This window comes from Maniola jurtina, chromosome 3 (genome assembly GCF_905333055.1).
Source record: "Maniola jurtina chromosome 3, ilManJurt1.1, whole genome shotgun sequence".
NCBI lineage: Eukaryota > Metazoa > Arthropoda > Insecta > Lepidoptera > Nymphalidae > Maniola > Maniola jurtina.
In genome coordinates this window covers 14,865,379-14,885,662 of record NC_060031.1, presented here as the reverse complement: position 1 = coordinate 14,885,662, position 20,284 = coordinate 14,865,379, and the positions used below count along the sequence as shown (strand labels likewise).

At 38.7% G+C, this 20,284-nt stretch overlaps 1 protein-coding gene across 3 annotated transcripts in view; it reads right to left on the bottom strand.

The window, feature by feature from the left end:
* Window positions 1-20,284, bottom strand: part of LOC123881235 (protein outspread) — a 389,980-nt gene that overhangs the window by 29,932 nt on the left and 339,764 nt on the right. For 2 of the 3 annotated variants that reach the window (XM_045929934.1, XM_045929936.1), the window contains exons 4-6: window positions 19,681-19,869; window positions 9,694-9,766; window positions 7,762-7,920 (exon numbers count right to left, since the gene is read on the bottom strand). In XM_045929934.1, coding sequence (XP_045785890.1) covers window positions 7,762-7,920; window positions 9,694-9,766; window positions 19,681-19,869 — 421 coding nt within the window. The remainder of the gene's footprint in view (window positions 1-7,761; window positions 7,921-9,693; window positions 9,767-19,680; window positions 19,870-20,284) is intronic. The other variant, XM_045929935.1, reaches the window with a different exon arrangement.

The window sequence follows — 20,284 nt, the reverse complement described above, 5'->3', positions numbered from 1 at the left end:
CGAGAGTGTTCTTAGCTGTAATCCAAGACAATCGGTTCAGCCGTTTGAAAGTTATCAGCTTTTTTCTAGTTACTGTAGTTATCTTCACTTGTAGGGGGTGTTATACATTTTTAATTTACACTTGTCAATTTAGACAAGGACATCATCTAGTTACTTATACAATAAAGGTAAAAAGGTAATAGTGCCTGAATTTTGATATGTGTAGATTGTCGGATAGCCTACCTACCTTAAATATAATAATAATTTAAATTTAATTATTATAATATCTCTCTACCAAATTGAGAAATGTAATTTTTGCGTATACACGCTTTTGTTATGAAGCCCTCAATGTGAACGAAGTAAATCGATAGTGAACGGTTTAGTTGTCACATGTCGGCTAACTCTGTTATGAAACTGATATAACTGTATTAGTAGTGTGTTGTGCAACGCTTTGCTGTCCACTGAACGACCAGACTATATCGGTAAAGGCTGTTTTACGCCGGAGCAACAACATTTGACAATGTGCCATGCTACAAATGGAAATATATATGTATTATCTATTATAGTTTACTAATAAATATTAAAAACCTTTACTCATCCAAACACTACATAATATATGAAAGAAAAATACAAATACCTACTTACGTAATTATAATTAAACAGTATTACAGAGAATGAATGCAATTTATAGGCGCGAGATGCAGAGATAAAAATCATCTGTTAACTTTGTGAGCGGTTGACGACACAAAAAAATATTACCAATATTAAGTACTAAGTGCAGTTGGCTAAAATAATTTATCGCCTGTTAACGCGGGCTATAAACAACCTGAAGGCACAACAGTAGAAGGCTGTGAAGTAAGTGTGCAGGGTACTTAGGTATAAATTGTGATCAAGGGCGACGGCGATCAATTAGCGACCCAAGTGTTGCATATGCATATACACGCATATATACGTATATACGTATATGCGTATATACGCATACACCAGCTAGATACGATCACAGTATAGAGAAACACAGTAGTTCGACGCCTTTGATCACGTGGTAACAACAACCTTTATAAATTAGTAAATAAATTATTTTGATTTTGATCGGTAAATTATTTTGACGATTCAAAAGCACTTGTAAAAGTTTACTTGAATAAAAATTTATTCTATTCTATTCTTTCAACATAAGCATAACGAGTCACATTGTGACACGATTGAGTATGACTCGTTAGGAACCCACCTAGTTTGTGCATGGATATTCTAGTTGAAAATCTGGACAGTTTCCACTGGTTTAGGCCACTTTTTACATGGGACAATCAGAGTTCCCACGGGAATTTCCAACAAATCCGTCCTTCACGCGTACAAAGTCATCTAATTCACCCATACTAATATTATAAATGAGAAAGTGTGTCCGTCTATCTGTCTGTCTGTCTGCTAGCTTTTCATGGTCCAACAGACGGACGATTGATTTGATGGGTACGAAGTTACTTACATCCCGAAAATTGACATTTTTTTCCCGGAAAATCAAAAAGTTCCCACGGGATTTAAAAAAAACCTAAATCCACGCGGACGAAGTCGCGGGCATCATCAAGTACAATATAAATACCTAATAAACTAAACAGGTAATTTGGAGTCGTTTAACGCACGTGAAACTGCGCACGCGCAGCTGGGCGATCGTAATTACTGATCTAACGCGGTTAACCCCTATTTAAAGATTACAGCCACAATTATTTACACTATTATTTATGTGTTAGGATTGAAAGCGGTGATATCCTAGTGGACCCAGGACCAGGACCACTAACTTTTCGTAGTAATCTATGTGCGTTTTAAACAATTAACACTCCGCCGCCGGCATACTAAGTATTTAGCGCGGGTCTGCTCTTAGAATGAGAAGGGTTTAGGCTATAGTCTACAACGCTGGCCAAGTGCAGATAGGCAGCTTTACATATCTTTGAGAACATCTTTGAGACTTTCTCAACATCTATTAGAATAAGTAAAGTGAAAATAGACATCTTCTAGACAGACGCGCTCCACCTTTGGCTACATCATCACCTACTATTTGGTGTGATTGCAGTCATGCGCTTGCCTAGATATATAGTTAAGAAAGAAAACATTAAGGACTCTCAGACATGCATGTAGGTTTCATGTGGGTTAAACATTGAAACGCTTCCGAAAAGTATCAAGTAACTACCTAATAGGATTTTATTAAAGAGTTTATAGATTTATAACGTAATGGGACCGGTGACAAGTAAATGATAAGCAAGAAATGATCGAGAGTGACTTGGACTATTGGCCAAGACACTTTCGATCTGATTACGGAGTCTATGACCAAATCTATACTCTGATATTGCACTAAACAATTGTTATCGCCTTACAAATTTATGATTATCATATTATTTTGTTGTACGTTGTCAAATTAAATTAAATTGGAGCTCGAGCCTATTAATTTTGACAATATCGCACGACAATGTTGCCTCACTTCTGTTGAACTGACTGTGTAGCAAGACGATCAAGTTTCTATAATCGCGATTCGCGGGTTAGGAGAAGAACAAACGCGGGAAGAGACTGTTCTTAGGGTTCCGAATCCAAAGGCTAAAAACGGAGCCCTATTAATGTCGATCGGCTGCCTGTCTGTCCGTCCGTCATAGGTCTGTAGCTCGAAGACAAAATGAGTTAGATACAAAGTTTGTATCTAACTCATTTTGTCTTCGATTACAAACCTGAAATTATTACAGCCCCCCTGAAAAATAATTTAATCGAATTTCTAATTCAATATTTGGTATTGGGTCAAATACCAAAATTTCAGGTTTGTAACTCATTTCGTCTACGAGCTAGAGACCTGGGACATGCGGACAGACAGACAGATAGCAGAGTGACATTACCAGGGCTCCGTTTGTACTCTTTGGGTACGGAACCCTGAAAGGAACCTTTTTTACCGGTTTCTACCTCAATGCATGCAGGTATCCTCACGATGTTTTCCTTCACATCTAAAAACATTATGAAGAGTTTCCCATAATGTCATAGGTGAGTGAAATCTATCATTCCGTACTTGGCCAGCGTGATGGACTGTGTCCTACACCCGTGCTCAGTAGTGGGTCGACCATGGGTTGAGATAATGCTGATGGCCGACCACTATGCGAATCCGTATAAAGAAGTAGGTAAAAAGTAATTAGGGTTCCGTACCTCAAAAGGAAAAACAGAACCCTTACAGGATCACTTTGTTGTCTGTCTGTCTGTCTGTCTGTCAAGAAACCTATAGGGTAATTCCCGTTGTCCTAGAATACCATGAAATTGGGCAGGTAGGTAGGTCTTATAGCACACATACAGGAATAAATCTGAAAACTGCGAATTTGTGGTTACATCATTAAAAAAAAAATTAAAATGTGTTTCAATTTTCAAAGTCAGATAACTATACCAAGTGGGTTATCATATGACAGGGCTCTACCTGTACATTCTAAAACAGATTTTTTTTTTTTTTTATCCATAATAGTGTTTGATTTATGGTGCAAAATGTTGGAAAAAATACCCGAGTACGGAACCCTCAGTGCGCGAGTCTGACTCGCACTTGGCCGGTTTTTTTTTAGACATCAATTCAGTTTTATGACTTCAAATCTGCACCTACTCAAATGGTGAACTGTAAAGGTGCTAGATTTTCCTTAGGCAATACTAGTAAAACAGCTCGTGTTATTAAACGCTATACGAAAGTACGTTTCGCAGATATCCATTTAATTTTGTATGCCGTGTCAATTATTTATAATGCTCAGGCGGAAATCGTTTAATATGGCCAGCACGTACTTGATAGTCAGTTAGTATTAACCCGTATCTCGCACTGTCGCCCATACAACTAGTACCCGCTAACGGTTTCTAATTAGAACCTAACTTGTTGTCACCGACCACGATTTATAGCCTAGCTGGTCCCGCACTAGGCGAGAAAGAGATGGGATATACAAAAACCATTAAACTAGAAAAGGATAGATTGTATCGGAACTATAAAGTGCAATCGATTAATCGGGTATAATTATTATGCAAACGCATCCATTGCGTACAGGGTACAGTTATTGCTAACAAGTGTAATATGCAACATGCAATGAATTTAATATTTATCGATGGTATTGGAAACGGTATTGGTCATTTTTACGGTATGATTGGTTTTTATAGGGTTGCCACTTGCCATCTGATAATAATAAACTGAAAAACCGGGGCCTATACCGTGTACCGTGTGATAGCTACACTGTGACTCTCTGCGTGGTATTTCTCATTTCTGAGGATCGTTACTCATAACCGCTTTCCGTTTTTCATAGTATACCATTATGATAGGAGTTTTTTTGAATTAACATAGTTTCGCACTCGCTCACTATTGGTTGAAATGAATTGCTGCAGCAAGAATACTCATAATTTAGCAAATCAAAATTCACAACCGCTGGAAATTTTCACTGAAACTAATCCATACTAATATTTTAAATCCGAAAGTCTGTCTGTCTGTCTGCTACCATTTCGCGGCTCATCTATTTCACCAATTTTGACATAATTTGGTACAAAGCTTACATCCCGAGGACGGACCTAGGCTTTAATACTTTTTGTCCCGTTCAAAATCAAAATGTTCCCAAGGGACACAGATAAGGCAGCATTTTATTTCGGAAACTCAAAGTTCCCACGGGATTTTTAAAATCCTAAATCCACGCTAACGAAGTTATACATCAATGTAGTTACTAGTATTATAATATGGTATTGGTTTAGAGGTAGGTACATGAGAAAATTGTAAACATATATGGTAACTCTACCTTCCAATAACGTAATAGTCCTGTCCACGTAAATCCAATTCGAGTAACGCTACTACGAATCATAACGGTTCCGTAATGTAGGATACACGACACGACACGTTATTGGTTCATCGAGCTTTGATTGCACTTGACAATTTTTAGAGTTCCGTAGGCACTCATTCCAAACTTAATGTTAGTATTATAAATACAAAAGTGTGTTCGAATTTTGATTTGTCCTTCAATCAATCATCAATTCAACCAACGAATCAACGGAGCAACTGCAGAACGACGTGTTTTTTTTTTTGCATAGGAAAATAAAAGAGCGCGGGATTTTTAAAAGTCTCAATTCACGCGAACGAAGTCGCGGGCATCATCTATTAGTAAATATTTCATTGTATTCCTTTAACTATTAAAAGAAATACCTACATTACCAAAAATATTAGAACAGAAAAAAAAATTACTAATCGATGCTTTTTGAACTTTAAAATTAATCGATATTAAGTACTTAGTCAAACATAGTATTCGGATAGAAAAATTATTTGCAATTTAAAACAGTTTTTCCGTTAACCTGAATTACATACTTTTCTCATGGAACATTTTAGTAGATTTCAATAAAAATACTATATTTACTTACCAAAATATTTCTATAAACTTTAATTACATCTCAACAGGCAGTAAAACGGCCATAATATTAAGACATCAAACAATATATTTACTGTTTACTCAATTTACATAATAATATGAGGAGAGATTTTTATAGACATACTTAGTAAGTAGTAAAAGTATAAGAAAGTAAGTAAAAATGTAATGAACATTTCAACTTGTAAATGTAAATACCACTATAAAAACTACGTAAAAAATACCAGCTGATGATCTTAGCTGAAATAAATAATGATTTTGATAATAACCCAAATCTTAGACCAGAAGAATTTTTATAAGACGTAAATTATATTAGGCAAGCTACATTACAATGAGAAAATTTTTATACAACCTGGCCATGCTAATCATGACTAATACCGCCCTTTCCACTCCAATTAAGCGTAAAGCTTGTGCCAGGAGTGAGTACGACAATAGTGCAACGGGTGGGATTTGAACCGCCGACCTTTCGGAATTCAGTCCGCTCCTCAACCGTTGAGCTATCGAGGCTCAAAGGCTTTGAAAACTTTACCTTAATTCCAACGTCGGGCGCTGCCAGCGATGCTGATGCAAGTTGCTTAGTTGTTTAGACTTCGAACTTTCATTCGATTCGGGATTCGATCCCGGGCACGCGTCTCTAAACTTTCGATGTTAATTGCATTTAAAGCAATGAAATATTACTTGTTATAACGGTAAAGGAAAACGTAGGGAGGAAACTGAAACTGAAAGATCTCCGCAAAAAGTTGTGTGAAGTCTGCTAATCCGCACTTGGCCAGCGTGGAGGTCTATGATCTAAACCCCTCTCAATCTGAGAGGAGATCCGTGCTCGGTAGTGAGCTGGTGATAGGTTTGATGATGATGACAGCTAGCAGCGTGGTAAGCGTCCTAGAATGGTGTACTTACACGTTGGAGCGCGATCAACATCAGTGCAAGAACAATTTAGATTTTTCCCCATTACTCATGGATTAGTTTTTCTTTATTTAGCACAAAAATCTAAGTGTTTAGCACCATGCAGTGCCTACCTATAAGAACATAATATTATGGTAAACTTTACAAGAGATTAGTAACTTAATAATACGCCATTCCCTAAGTTGTTACTCATGCTACTAGATAAGTAACCAGATAAATTTATTAAATTGAATTACAAAATCTCAGCTTCAAAATAATTTAGAGCTCACTAATAAGACCCACAGTTATAAAGTTATGGGACAAAATTTGAAATGCAAATTCGCATGAGCGCCATCTAAAGTGGGAAGGCATGTTTGCATAAGGGTTAACACACACTTAGACGGCTATGAAAAACTAGTGCTAGATCTGCGTACATTTTGGACGTCGTAAATGCATTGCCTTATTATTTTACACAGCTATTCATGAGAACTATGTATTTTTACCCACTGACACTGAAAGCTATATTTTAACAATCAAAAATATAAAATAAGAAATAGGATAATTTAAATAAAAATTAATAAACCAAATTAACAATATTTTGTGCCCTTCGCGGGTCAAGCGAAATTGACAGCTTTAAAATAACTCTTTTTGTTGTTGATATTTTTAGTATTGCTCCCATTCTGAAATTGCTTTCGAAATGACCCATACTTCAAATGAAACTTGGTCATATCAAAAAAACCAGAAGCTAAAAGTTGGGTGCAAGTGTGTAATCTCCCCAGTAGTATTGCAAAAGCGTCTATATCTGATGCATGCTCATGAAATACGGGCCGATGTCACGAGTGGGAGGGCTCTGGGAGACACTCAATGAAAGCTACCGCGAGGGCTTCCCAGGGTTATCGAGGAGCTACGATACATTCAACTATACAACTGTAACCTGAATGATTTATACAATTTTCAGCTGGCTTCAGAATTTTTGGAAAGGTATTAAACCCGCTTGCAAAGATTTTGCTTCAATTCCGTTTTTCAATTGGTAAACTAACAACGAATACGGGTTGGCCAAAGATGAATTAACGTCATTTCATGCTTGGGACATCTCGAGGCCGTCCAAGAAAGCGCTGACTCCGTGTACCTACGCAGACTTGAGCATCAATAGACTTAAAAAATTGGATGGTCAAGACTAAGTGGGTGGGTGCATGTTGCACATCGACCGCCCGTTGTGCCAGATCCTTTTTTCCACACTCATGCAAACTGTGGAATCAACTCCCATCGGCGGTATTCCCACTATATTACAACGCGGGGTTATTCAAGGGGCGGACCAACAAATTCCTGAAAGGCCGGCAACGCATCGGCGGTACCTCTGGTGCTGCAAATGTTCATGGGCGGCGTAATTTTTTAACACAGGTGACCCACTTGCTCGTTTGCTCGCTATTTTTTATTTAAAGAAAATGTAGGAAAACGGACCCATCTGGCTGCGACAGCATTGATCAAAAACGAGCATCTGCAGCAATCCTACCTTTGGTGTCGATATTCGTCGGGACAGCCATGCTGGCGATCTCAGGCTGCGGCGGCTGCACCCTCGGGCCGGGCCACGTGGTGGTGCCTCCGCCACAGAAGCGCGGCCGCGCGCTGCACTCCGCCGCGTCCCGCAGAGTCGACGCGTCTGCGGAGTATTCTGGAATCAGATCACCGGCTTAAACCTCCGACGATTACGAGTGGGGGAAATTCTACCCCCGAGCTGCTTATGCCATACAAATTACAAGCAAAGCAAAACCGTCCAATGTAAGCATCCCGCAGCGTCATCGCGGCTACTGAGTAGGAATCAGATCATGCACCGGCTTAAACCTGCAACGGTTGGGAAACAGTAGGAAAAGTTCCGCACCGAGTTGCTTATGCTATAATATCAAATCATAGGCAAAGCAAAGCCAACTTATTTCCAGCGTTTGCGGAGTATTCTGGAATCAGATCACCGGCTTAAACCTCCGACGATTACGAGAGGGGAAAATTCTACCCCCGAGTTGCTTATGAGATTTCAATTTACAGACAAAGCAAAGCCGTCCAAGATAAGCATCCCGCAGTGTCAACGGATAGCCCCCTAGATGCTTAGGCTATATTAAATCACAGTCAAAGCAAAGCCAGCTTATCAATCATAATGATCCCGCAACGTACAATGCAATCTGCGGAGTATTTGGAATCTAATCACCGGCTTAAAACCTCCAACGACGAGTGGGGAAAATGTTACCCCCTTTATCAAATTACAGGCAAAGCAAAGCCGTCCAACGGAAACATCCCGCATCTTCGACGAAGAATGAGTGGAGAAATTATTCTTCCGTATTTTTTATGCAAGATACAAGGTCTTTCGGAAGGAAGGAGGCCAGTAGGTATAGTCATCCATTTTTGGATCGGACTCCTTCTCGTAAGAACAAAACAAAGGCCAGATTGTTAAACATAAGCGTTTTGCATGTTGTCGCGTCTACCGTATTGTGGAACCAGACTACTACGCCAGCTTAAACCTCTAACGAGTGGACAAAGGCTTTTCCATTTTCAAAGCCACTCGAGATTTTTATTGCAATTGCGCCCAAAACAAGCAATTTACCTAAGCTTCGGGTTTCTATGTCAAAGCTTCCATTTGTTAAGCTCAGCTGGTCGATTACGGAAAAGCTGCATCAATCATTGCTCCAATCTCAATTGTTGTGATCGGCTGAATCACACTATCACACTAATATTATAAAGGCGAAAGTTTGTATGTGTGTGTGTGTGTGTATGTATGTTTGTTACTCCTTCACGCAAAAACTACTGGACAGATTTGGCTGAAATTCGGAATGGAGATAGATAATATCCTGAATTAGCACATAGGCTACTTTTTATCCCGGAAAACCAAAGAGTTCCCACGGGATTTTGAAAAACCTAAATCCATGCGGACGAAGTCGCGGGCGTCAGCTAGTTTATGATATTCTTGTTGCGATGGATTATGGTCAAACTCAATAGAGGATTAGCCAATCAGAGGTGATTTCGATCGTTAGCTGTCATTTTACCGTAATCGCTCTGCTGGTTCGTCATACAAATAGACAAGGCCTAATCCGGTGAAGATTTTAAGCCTTCTCAACTTTTTACACCAGAAAGCTCCAATTGTCTTTTAGAAACTCTACTGAATTCTACAGCATCCTCATGATAAAATTAACGTAGATGGACAGGACATTGTGGTCGAGCAAAATGTTTTTAAACAAAACTCATTTCTCCTGTTATGTCTCCTGAATCTTGATACAAATAATAACCATTGGCAAATAACAATGGACATCTGCAGCACCAGAGAAACTACCAAAACGTTGTCAGTTTTTAAGCAATTTAAATTTTCATACCGCATTGTCGTGGGAACCCAGTCATGCAAGCGGATATGTTTGTAAGCAGCAAGATATTGTTGGGCGGATTTTTTATGAATTATACATACTTCTCGTTGTTGAAGATTGCAACAGACTCGCCGTCTGACCTCCGGGAAACGTCGCGTTCCGTTTGTGTCGACCCTGGGGACAACAATCACAAATTAATAAACATAATATAACAATAACACTATAATCCATAATTCTATACTATATTGCGATTAGATACATCTATTAATCTTACTCGAAAAATTATCGATCAATTAGTTTTGTCATAAATAAAGTCAATCTTATTGTTAATATGGTGAGAAACTGAAGAATCGCCACGGTATTTTTGAAAAAAAAAAAACACTCGGATATAGTCCCGGGTATCGTCTAGTATAATAATATAATACCTTTCAGGTAAAACGGTCATGTCTACCTAACAATCTCCTATAAAAGAAAATAAAGGACTCTCAAATCATCAAACAACTAAAACAGCTAGGTCTAGAAATCTGAGGTAAACTTGAGTTTTGTAGATAAAGTTTTCTCTATGACATAGATCTCTACGACAAAAAGATTTACAGAAATCAGAAATTCCAGGTGAGCAAAACCGGGGTGGGTCATCTAATAAAAAATCTTTTTTGAAACTCAGACTTGGGCGCGTTTGGAACCCTCGTAGCTTTAGTTTTAAGTTTACGTAATTAGTTACCACCACTATATCATCTTTCAAATCTAACAAATCGAATAAACAAAAGGTCCTACAATAGTACCTATTTTGAATAAATGATTTTGACTTTGACTTTGAAACTACAACGAGGTGGAGCAAAGCATCTAGTTATGGACATTGGACATTGACGGATCAATTAATGACTACCATTTATACAAAGGCATTTAACCGATGCTTAACAAGAATCTCTATAAATGGAATAACACTTCCTTCCTACAACATTGAATTCTAAAAGATCGCGACAATAAACCAATCTCCGTACCAACTTCGTACCTAATTAGTTTCCAATTGATTCCGGTAGCCAAGTTTGGGATAGTACGGGAAACAGCGCAGCGTGTGGTTAGAAACCCGAGTTAATTGTTCGAAAGCACATAACTGCTGATACTTGGTCGATAGCGGTTAATTGATTAATTGTGGACTGAAGAGAATTACAGCTGTAGATGGTGTATGCGCAAATAGGACTGGATATTCGCTGGGCGAATAAAATAAATCATTGATTTGTGCGTTTTCCGCTAAAGTTCCATTAAAATTTTCCATGATACAATGGTAGGTACAGGGTGCAATTTGCAGTCCATTTGAATTAAACTAACCTTTTGAAATTGACTCTGTCCTACTCATCACCAAGCAAGAATTTGAACGTCATGTAATATGAACATAACATTATAATATTATAGTCATTGAATTGATAGTATGTTCTGCATGCGTGAGAGACAATTCTTACATGCCAAAGTCGGCTTACGATTATGCAATTTTTGATGTAACTGTCACAGGCGTGGCACTATTTTATGGGGTATAATTTTAAGTACGTTCATATCAACTGATATGAATGAATCCATTAAAATTACGCAATCTTGCCAACTTTCGCCCATTTGAAACAATTTATTCGTTCAATAAAATCAGGACACGTTTTATATTTGGCATTCCATTCGAACCGAGACGGATACAGTTATCTACTTTTGAAACAATGCGCAAGACATTGATGCAATGAAATTAAAAATGTTTTAAGGATTCTGGTCATTAAAAATCTCACCTTTTAAAGTCGGTTTTAAAATTAGTAGATACCATATTGTCGCTCAAAATTATAATATTGTAACAACTAGGTAATTAAATCTACACTAATATTATAGAGAAATATAATATAGTTTGTAAGTTTGGATGCAGATTACTTGACTTAGGATACATTATCCCCGATTGCTATAGTTCAGCAAGAGTTCAGCAAATTATATCACGCAGACGAAGTCGCGAGAAAAGCTATTAAACAGATAAAATAAACGATTTATGAGTCGTAGTAGCTGTAGTTTGATCCAACACGCTTAGCGTTTTAGGAATGTGTTTCCACGTTCGAGTTAACTAAGTAGGTAGGAATAGCTATACTTAATTGTTGCAAACGCATTATCAATGTGAGCTTTGAAGCACTAAGGACTAAAAAATGGAAACACTTAAGTTCTCTCCAATTTCATATATGGATTCCTAGAACTGTGTTCGGACGTAAGTATTACTATATCGCGCAAATGAACGATGAGTCACGTCATATCAGGTTCAGTGTTGAGAGCATGGAATTAATTGGTGAAAACATAAAACAATTTGATCGGCGCTGCGCCGGCGCCGTCCCGTTACTGTATTAAGGGTTGGTTCCATTAAAGCGGAGCTGAGCTGAGAGAAGTACATCACAGTCAGGAAGGTAGTGAGACTCATGGTAACACAGTGTTAGTGGACGCAGACGAATTCCATGTCACAGAGGTCTATCAGTTATGGGTTATGTGCGTTTAAAGCAATTAAATTTCTCTTGCTTTAATAGAAAACATCGTGAGAAAACTATGAGAATACTATGAACATGGCTGAGAGTTCTCCAAAATGTTGTCAAAGGTGTGTAAAGTATGCTAACGTACACTGGGCTGGCATGGCAACCCAAGGCCTAAATCTTTCTCATTCGGAAAAGAGATTTGTGCTCAGTAGTGTGTCGGCCATTGGTTGATCATGATGATGGTGAAAAATGCCATTGTTTCTGAACTATTTATGTATAGGCTGAAAGTTGGTGGCGTAGTTTTCTTAAGTTTTTCTGGGAAAAGTTCTCTTAACACATAAAGGATGTAGTTAAGGGTAGAGCAGTGTAGCTCGGTGCTGAGCGAGGCAAGACTTATCCGACTGAGCCATCATTTGACTGAAAAAAAATAATGCCTCTCTTCTGCTACGCTCCGCTACGCCTTGGAGGAAACACGCCCTAAGACGAGTACGTCGGGGTCGACAAACTGATATCTTTTTGATAGGTCCTAGGTATGTGCTTTTGTTGAAGCTGCCTCATATCTATCATCTGTCTTGTTTATAGTTCTTTGGGAGCAAGAAACATTATTATTAATTTCGGTCTTGTGTGAATTACTTCAGAAGAAAATAATGCATTGAAAATAATTATTTATAACACTGTATTAAGTGCTGATTTGCCCCGAACTGGCTCGGAGTAATCTCGGAAATGGGGATCTACCTATACAGAGAAATAAAACTGATACATAATCTCAAGTTTTTAAACCCAGCGATATAAGCTATTATAGTATGTTTCATGCTTTTGTATTTTAGAAAACAAGACAATTCCAGGAACACTTATTACGAGTATGTATATCCATCCAATATCCATGGTACAAACCTTTACAACCTGCTCTCTAATTGTGAAAGATAAACGTATTCATGTTAATCGTAATCAACATCTGTCCCTTTATTGGTTGTGAAAAATTGTGAACAGCGAGTTCATTCAATCTAGGGCAGAATTTTCTGTCGATTACGATTACGATGAATCGGGGGGCTGGTTTCACAATTTTGACAGATTCTACATATGAACAGTATTCATTCCTAGTAAAAACCAATAAATAAATTTAATCACCCATTACTGATCACGCCTTTCGGCATAAATGCAGCCCCGCAGCGGCAAGCAATTTCAAAGCTCAAACAATGATCTGACAACACGAAGCCCATCCGAGCTATCTAAACTAATTGATAGATACAAATTAGCCACACTGTCCGTCGCTTCATTAATACTAATTGAATCAGTTCCCGCGACAGTTCCAATTAATTGGCCCCACGGTTTCTACCAGCTTCCTCGGCCGCCGTTTATGGTGGCCATTCAGTGTAATGCGAGTTGCGACGTCTTATGTCCGTTTAGCGGGGATATGATAAAAACGATTTGCTGCTAATTAATTCTATCTAAGCTCTGTATCGCACGCCCTGTTTGCGAATTGATGCATTTGACTTTAATGTTATGTAACACAGTGATGGTGCAGTGGTGAGCGCTGAGGTCTTATAAGTGGGAGGTCCCGGGTTCATTCCGAGCAGTGACAGTTAGGGAATTTCTATTTTCTAAGTAGTTTGGTCTGGTGGCAGGCTACGGCCGTGGCTAGTTACCACCCTACCGGCAAAGTCCGTGCTATCTATCGTTCCTGTGCGATGCGTAGAAACCGACCAGGGGTATGGGCTTTAATAAAACTGTCATACCCCTTCCAGGTTAGCACGCTACCATCTTAGACAGCATGAGACACTTACCACCAGGTGAGATCACAGTCAAGGGCTAACTTGTATAGAAAAAAAACTTTAATCAGTTCCCGCGACGGTTCCAATTAATTGGCCCCACGGTTTCTACCAGCTTCCTAAGCCGTTTATGGTGGCCATTGAGCGTAATGTGATGTCTTGTGTCCGTTCAGCGGGAATCACACTAATATTATAAAGGCGAAAGTTTGTATGTGTGTGTGTGTATGTTTGTTACTCCTTCACGCAAAAACTACTGGACGGATTTGGCTGAAATTTGGAATGGTGATAGATAATATCCTGGATTAGCACATAGGCTACTTTTTATCCCGGAAAATCAAAGAGTTCCCACGGGATTTCACACCACGCGGGTGAAGTCGCGGGCATCGGCTAGTATGATATAACGATCTGCTGCTAATTAATTCTATCTAAAGTATGATTGTCGTCAAACGCAAGCAATAAAAAATAAATAAATAAAATACACGACAAAAAGTTACCAGAAACCGTTGACCTAATAGGACATTGAACCGTCGACCCAAATATCGCGAAATAAGCCACCACGTCTGTCTGTGGCTTAGCAATCTTCTAATTAGAGCAATTGTTCGATTGGTTTCGGCGAGCTCGATGCGCGACCTAGTTACGGCAGGATCGAATTATACACTGACTCATACACCCACTAGAATAGATGGTGTACCCTTAGTACGATTTTGCATGTGTCGACAGCTTTTATACTACTTTTGACGTATTAAAACAAACGACTCCCGACAAATAGGTATGCCTTGTACCTACTCAACTGTTTAAAAATTAAATTAATACAAGAATATCATAAAACCGCAACTCGGGGTATCGTGCTCACGAAAAAAGTGACGACATTAAAGTATTACGTTACACAAATCTAGAATTTCGTTGATTAATCAAACTTTAGTGCGGTAATCGGCGCGGTAAATGTAAAACCACAGAGTACCTATAATATAATAGTACAATGTACAGAAGTTGTACTCTTTTAGTATTGACCATAACTGGCCTTATACCTACATGAACTAGCTAAAGTATGCAATCTAATTTGAACTTTATCGCCGCGCGTGATAGTTTTTATAATTATGCATCATTTCCTTTATCTAACATGTGGACGCCACTTCGTCAATACCTAGATAGGGGTGTCTACAAAGAAATAAAAATACTCAATAATACCAAAAAGACTTTTTGTTGTACTGCCACAGTATTCCATACAATTTTTTTTGCGGACTGCAAATCGTTTTTATTTAACTTGGTGTTAATTTCGGCAGCATCATAGAACACAATTTTTGTTTAAAATAGCTCTTCTATAGGTACTTATTTAGTTAAGTGGTATAAAATGTTTTAAATGTAATGTCTGTTAAACAGTGCACTATTTACTCCTGTCTGAAAGAACAGTATTTTAATAGGTTTTTTAAATCGACAGAATTTTTCACTTACTAAGTCGTCGCTCAGGCGTCCCCTGACAATGTGTTCTATAAACACTGGCTACGGGTACACCAGATCCCTAACGTAAAATGACTAACTATTTCATTTTAAACTATTTTAATTTTTATATTATATTTTGTATTTTTTACTGTTTATATGGGTCCCTAACCTGCAATAAAACGATTTTATTTTTATTTTTTATTTTTTATTTTTTACTCTCTCATCTAGAACGAGGAAGCCCTGACTGAATATGACTCGCAGAGTTACCGTGCGTGCAGGTATTTATTGCAGATCGCTGTAGGTACATAGATGAGTGACAGAGACTTGTAAAACGTACAAAAACTGTGGAAACCAGAAAAGTCATGTGAATGAGATGAAGACGAAGATCGGTTACATGGGAGGTGTTCAATCTCAAAGTATCGATAACAACTGCTGTTAGATGCTTTTTGTGGCTCAAATCATGTGATGAGAAAATGGTTAGGTTTTTATGAATAGTTAGAATTTTGATCGTACTATGTAAGTGATAGACAGACATATCTGCATCTGATCTATAGCATACTAGCTGATGCCCGGGACTTCTTCCGCGTGGATTTAGGTATGTATTTCCAGGTGTATTTATCTTTTACACCCATATTATTAAACGATCTCTAATCTAGATTATTAGATTAGATTATCTACATAGGCATTTCTCTCATTGAACATTAGCTAAAGTAAACAAAGACGAGTAGCGCTTATATTGTCTTCTAACCAGTCCTTATCAGTTGTACCTAACGTACAAGTATATACTTAATATAACTTAACGTTATGCTTATGTCCTGTGAAATGCCGGGTTACATGTCATGGATTAAAGCCAAGGACACGATCCGGTTTCAATGCAAATCGTCACGCTCCTGACCGCTTTGTCTGGGACTGAGCGGTATTCTGTTTCAACTATTGTATCTTGTAGTGTAGTGCACTTCTATTGTGTTCACTTGTATATGGGTTAAGGTTTTATACCTGTATCATATAGGAACTTGGAATTTTATTTATTTAAACAGAAAGATCCAAAAATATATTTGAAACTATAGAACAGCTAGTAAATTTTTGTAATGCCAAAGTGTTGGGAGAAAAGTTTCGTTATGAGGACGGAAGAATTTGGGAACCAACCGCATTATTATCGCAAAAAAACTGTAGGAGTTTTCAAGGGATTATGTGATTAATGCTAAGAGCTAAGAGATTCTCAGCAATGAGTATTAAAAAAAAAAACACCATTTCAACTTTTTCAGTTTGAGCTGCTTCAATGACCTTTGAAGCTATTATTATCCTTATCGACTTTCGAACACGAATATGGAACGTAATTCGGCGTATAAATTTTAATAAGATAATCGATACCGTCTGTAATTCAGACACGATCTGACTCATCAGGCCATACGTCAGGCCTGGCCCAGATTTCCCCTAGAGCATTTCCTGCTGCTTCCAAACTAGATGCCGAAGGCCGAACTAATGGAAAACGGCAACACAATCTCGTTGTTTAACAGATATAAAAGGTAAAACTGACTAACTGACTGACTGGCTGATGTATCGACGCACATCTCTAGCTACTGCTAGACGGATCGGACTGAAATTTGGCATACAGATAGCTATTATGACGTAGATACCACTAACAAATGATTTTAACAAATTCAACCCCTAAGGGGCAAATAGGGATTTGAAATTTGGTAGTCCACATGGATGAAGTCGCGGACATAAAGCTAAACTTTTTAATAATTATCGATACCGTCTGTAATTCAGAGACGATCGGACTCATCAGACCATACGTCAGGCCTGGCCCAGATTTCCCCCAGAGCATTTCCTGCTGCTCCCAAACTCGGTGGCGAAGGCCGAACTAATGGAAAACGGCAACACAATCTCGTTGTTTAACAGATATAAAAGGTAAAACTGACTAACTGACTGACTGGCTGATGTATCGACGCACATCTCTAGCTACTGCTAGACGGATCGGACTGAAATTTGGCATACAGATAGCTATTATGACGTAGACATCCGCTAAGAAATAATTTTCGAAAATTCAACCCCTAAGGGCAAATAGGGATTTGAAATTTGGTAGTCCACGTGGACAAAGTCGCGGACATAAAGCTAGTCTTTTTAATAATTATCGATACCGTCTGTAATTCAGAGACGATCGGACTCATCAGGCCATACGTCAGGCCTGACCCAGATTTCCCCCAGAGCATTTCCTGCTGCTCCCAAACTCGGTGGCGAAGGCCGAACTAATGGGAAGCGGCGACACAATCTGCCATCTCGTTGTTTAGCCGATAATGAGGTAGCGGCGGGGCGTGGCCGCCGAGATGTACGCGGAATGCAATTTATATTACAACGAGATTGGATAAAATGGAGATGTTTATCTTGGAACGCTGTAAATCTTGTCTCTACTTTTATAAAATAATTGTAATAGTTTGTCTGGTTCTTACGCAAAATCGTTGGTTGTTTTTTTTTATTCAGATACAAATGAGCCTAAAAGTCGTCCTAAAAGCTGCATCACAGTTCAGAGTGAATAGGAATCTGCTGAATGATGCCAGAGTAATTATTAAAGTTTGATCCAAAATCGTGGGCAAAAGGAATTAAAAATATCACTCAGCAGTCATTTTAAATAAAAACAAAAATTTTGCAAAGGTGTGCGTCGTGAAAGACACATATCTAATCATATCTCGACAATCATATATCTTGAACACGTTACAAAGACATAAGTAATTCAAAATGTCCTTGCAATCCTCGATGCGCGGGGCATTCTCTCTAATTAATCCAGCATCTATTAAACTGCAATATTCCCCACAGGTGTGCAGTGAGCGTGGCGCGCCTTCGTAGAATCCTCGCCTAACATGCTTATCAAGCATTCAACGCTTCCATTACGTATCGCCGGAAACGGAACATTATCGAGACGGTTCTTATCATTCCTCGCGAGTGCAACACGCTCAATCTGCCGCCATTAGCTCGCGCATAATTACTGGCCCATGAACCCCTCGGGCCAATTTATCGAGCAATAATCCGCATGTCCCATTACGAGGAAGTCGGGCCCAAAATATAGTATTTACGTTTCTAAGCGAACGAGAAGTGACGGCTAATGAGGCGGTCGGCGACTTGCTGAAGACGGCGCGGCGGTCGGCGGCGCGTGCGCAAATTGCAGACCCGCCGGTACAATGTGGAAGTGATTTCTGTTTTCATACTGAGTGATATTTAGCGAGATAACAGGAAAAAGCGTGCAGCTTAAGCTGGTAATGACATGAATTAAGTCTTATTCTCATCAGGCAGGCAGACATTGTATGCATTAAGCCCGACTCGAGAAAAATGCACGTCATTTATAATGAAGAAGTTGATTTAAAGGCTTCAAAAAAGAATAAGTACTGTGCGGCTTTATAATGGATCCAAAAAATCTGCTCCAAGCTCTTAGTTTCAATAGTAGAACCCAAGTAGAGAGTCATAAATTGCGTCCTTTTTGAAGCAAATAAACTAAGTTTGTCAAATTTTAGTTTCCATGAACGAACGCTCATATCAGTAACTGTAAACCTTTTTTTTTAAATTATACAGAATTTCTCTTGACTGCAACCACGTCAAAAAGTAAATGATGACGTATCATAAGGAGTCTAGAAAGTGCCTATTCACTCTTTTGAAGATCTTGGATTATCGCTCAAGGAAGTGCTTATTACTGTTATTTTTTAACCCCCGACCCAAAAAGAGGGGTGTTATAAGTTTGACGTGTGTATCTGTGTATCTGTGTGTCTGTGTATCTGTGTATCTGTGTATCTGTCTGTGGCATCGTAGCGCCTAAACGAATGAACCGATTTTAATTTAGTTTTTTTTGTTTGAAAGGTGGCTTGATCGAGAGTGTTCTTAGCTATAATCTAAAAAAATTGGTTCAGCCGTTTAAGAGTTATCAGTTCTTTTCTAGTTTTCTTGTAGAAAAGTAGGTTAGATAACCGTTAGGTTCATAATATTATGTCAATAGACAAATGTCAAGCTGTCAAGATGGACGTTGCCTAAATACATAATTATTTATTTGAAAATGATGTTTTGGAAAACTCAAATACTTTGGATCGTCGGGGGTGTTATAAATTTTAAATTTACACTTGTAAGTTATTTATATTATAGCTCGCGGGGAAAACTAAAGCCGAAAGGGCATTCCATAATTTGGAAGTACGCATTAGAATTTACAATAGAAACGAAGAAGCGAATCGTTTCGAAAGAGTGTGTGAAATTTCGATTTACCAACAGGAAGTGTTTATCTGGTGAAGTGCTAACCTTGAGTTGCCTAGGGATTATGTTATTAATGGGAAGAGATCCTCAGCAATCAGTATTTCTTTAAAAAATCACCATTTCAACTTTTGAAGCTAATTTTATCCTTATCTGGAGAAGTACTAACCTTGCTCCTGGGGTAGACACTGAGCACGTCAGCCCACCACCTGGCCTCCTCCCTGCAGGTGCCCTTGACGAAGGTGACTCGCTCCGGCGCCGTGATGGCGAGGCTGTGCGGGTGGCCCGTCACGCTGTCCGCGTCGCTCACCTCCAGGACCGTCGTCATGTCCACGCTGGCTTGCGGGACTGTGTCAGGCTGCAAACAAGATAACGTCTTGTTAGAAAACTGCTCAAATCACACTAATATTATAAAGACGAAAGTTTATGTGTATGTATGTGTGTGTGTATGTTTGTTACAGTTTCATGCAAAAGACGTTTGAGGAACTAACGCTTTCAAACCTCATGCCGAAATCAAATTGCTCATAATTTTGGAACCCTGCTATCCTTTCCAGGGCAGTTATCACGGTGTTTTTATATGAAAAAACAAAATCATCAAGAGGATAGCTATGTCCCACTAATTGGGAAACTCGTACATAATATATTGGAAATTGTTATGACTGATGTATCCTATCTGTAATAGTTATCTGTATAATAAAATATAATAACCTATCTGTAAATACTTTGATACTTTACTCTGATTCAGGAAAATGTAAAACCGGCAACGACATACA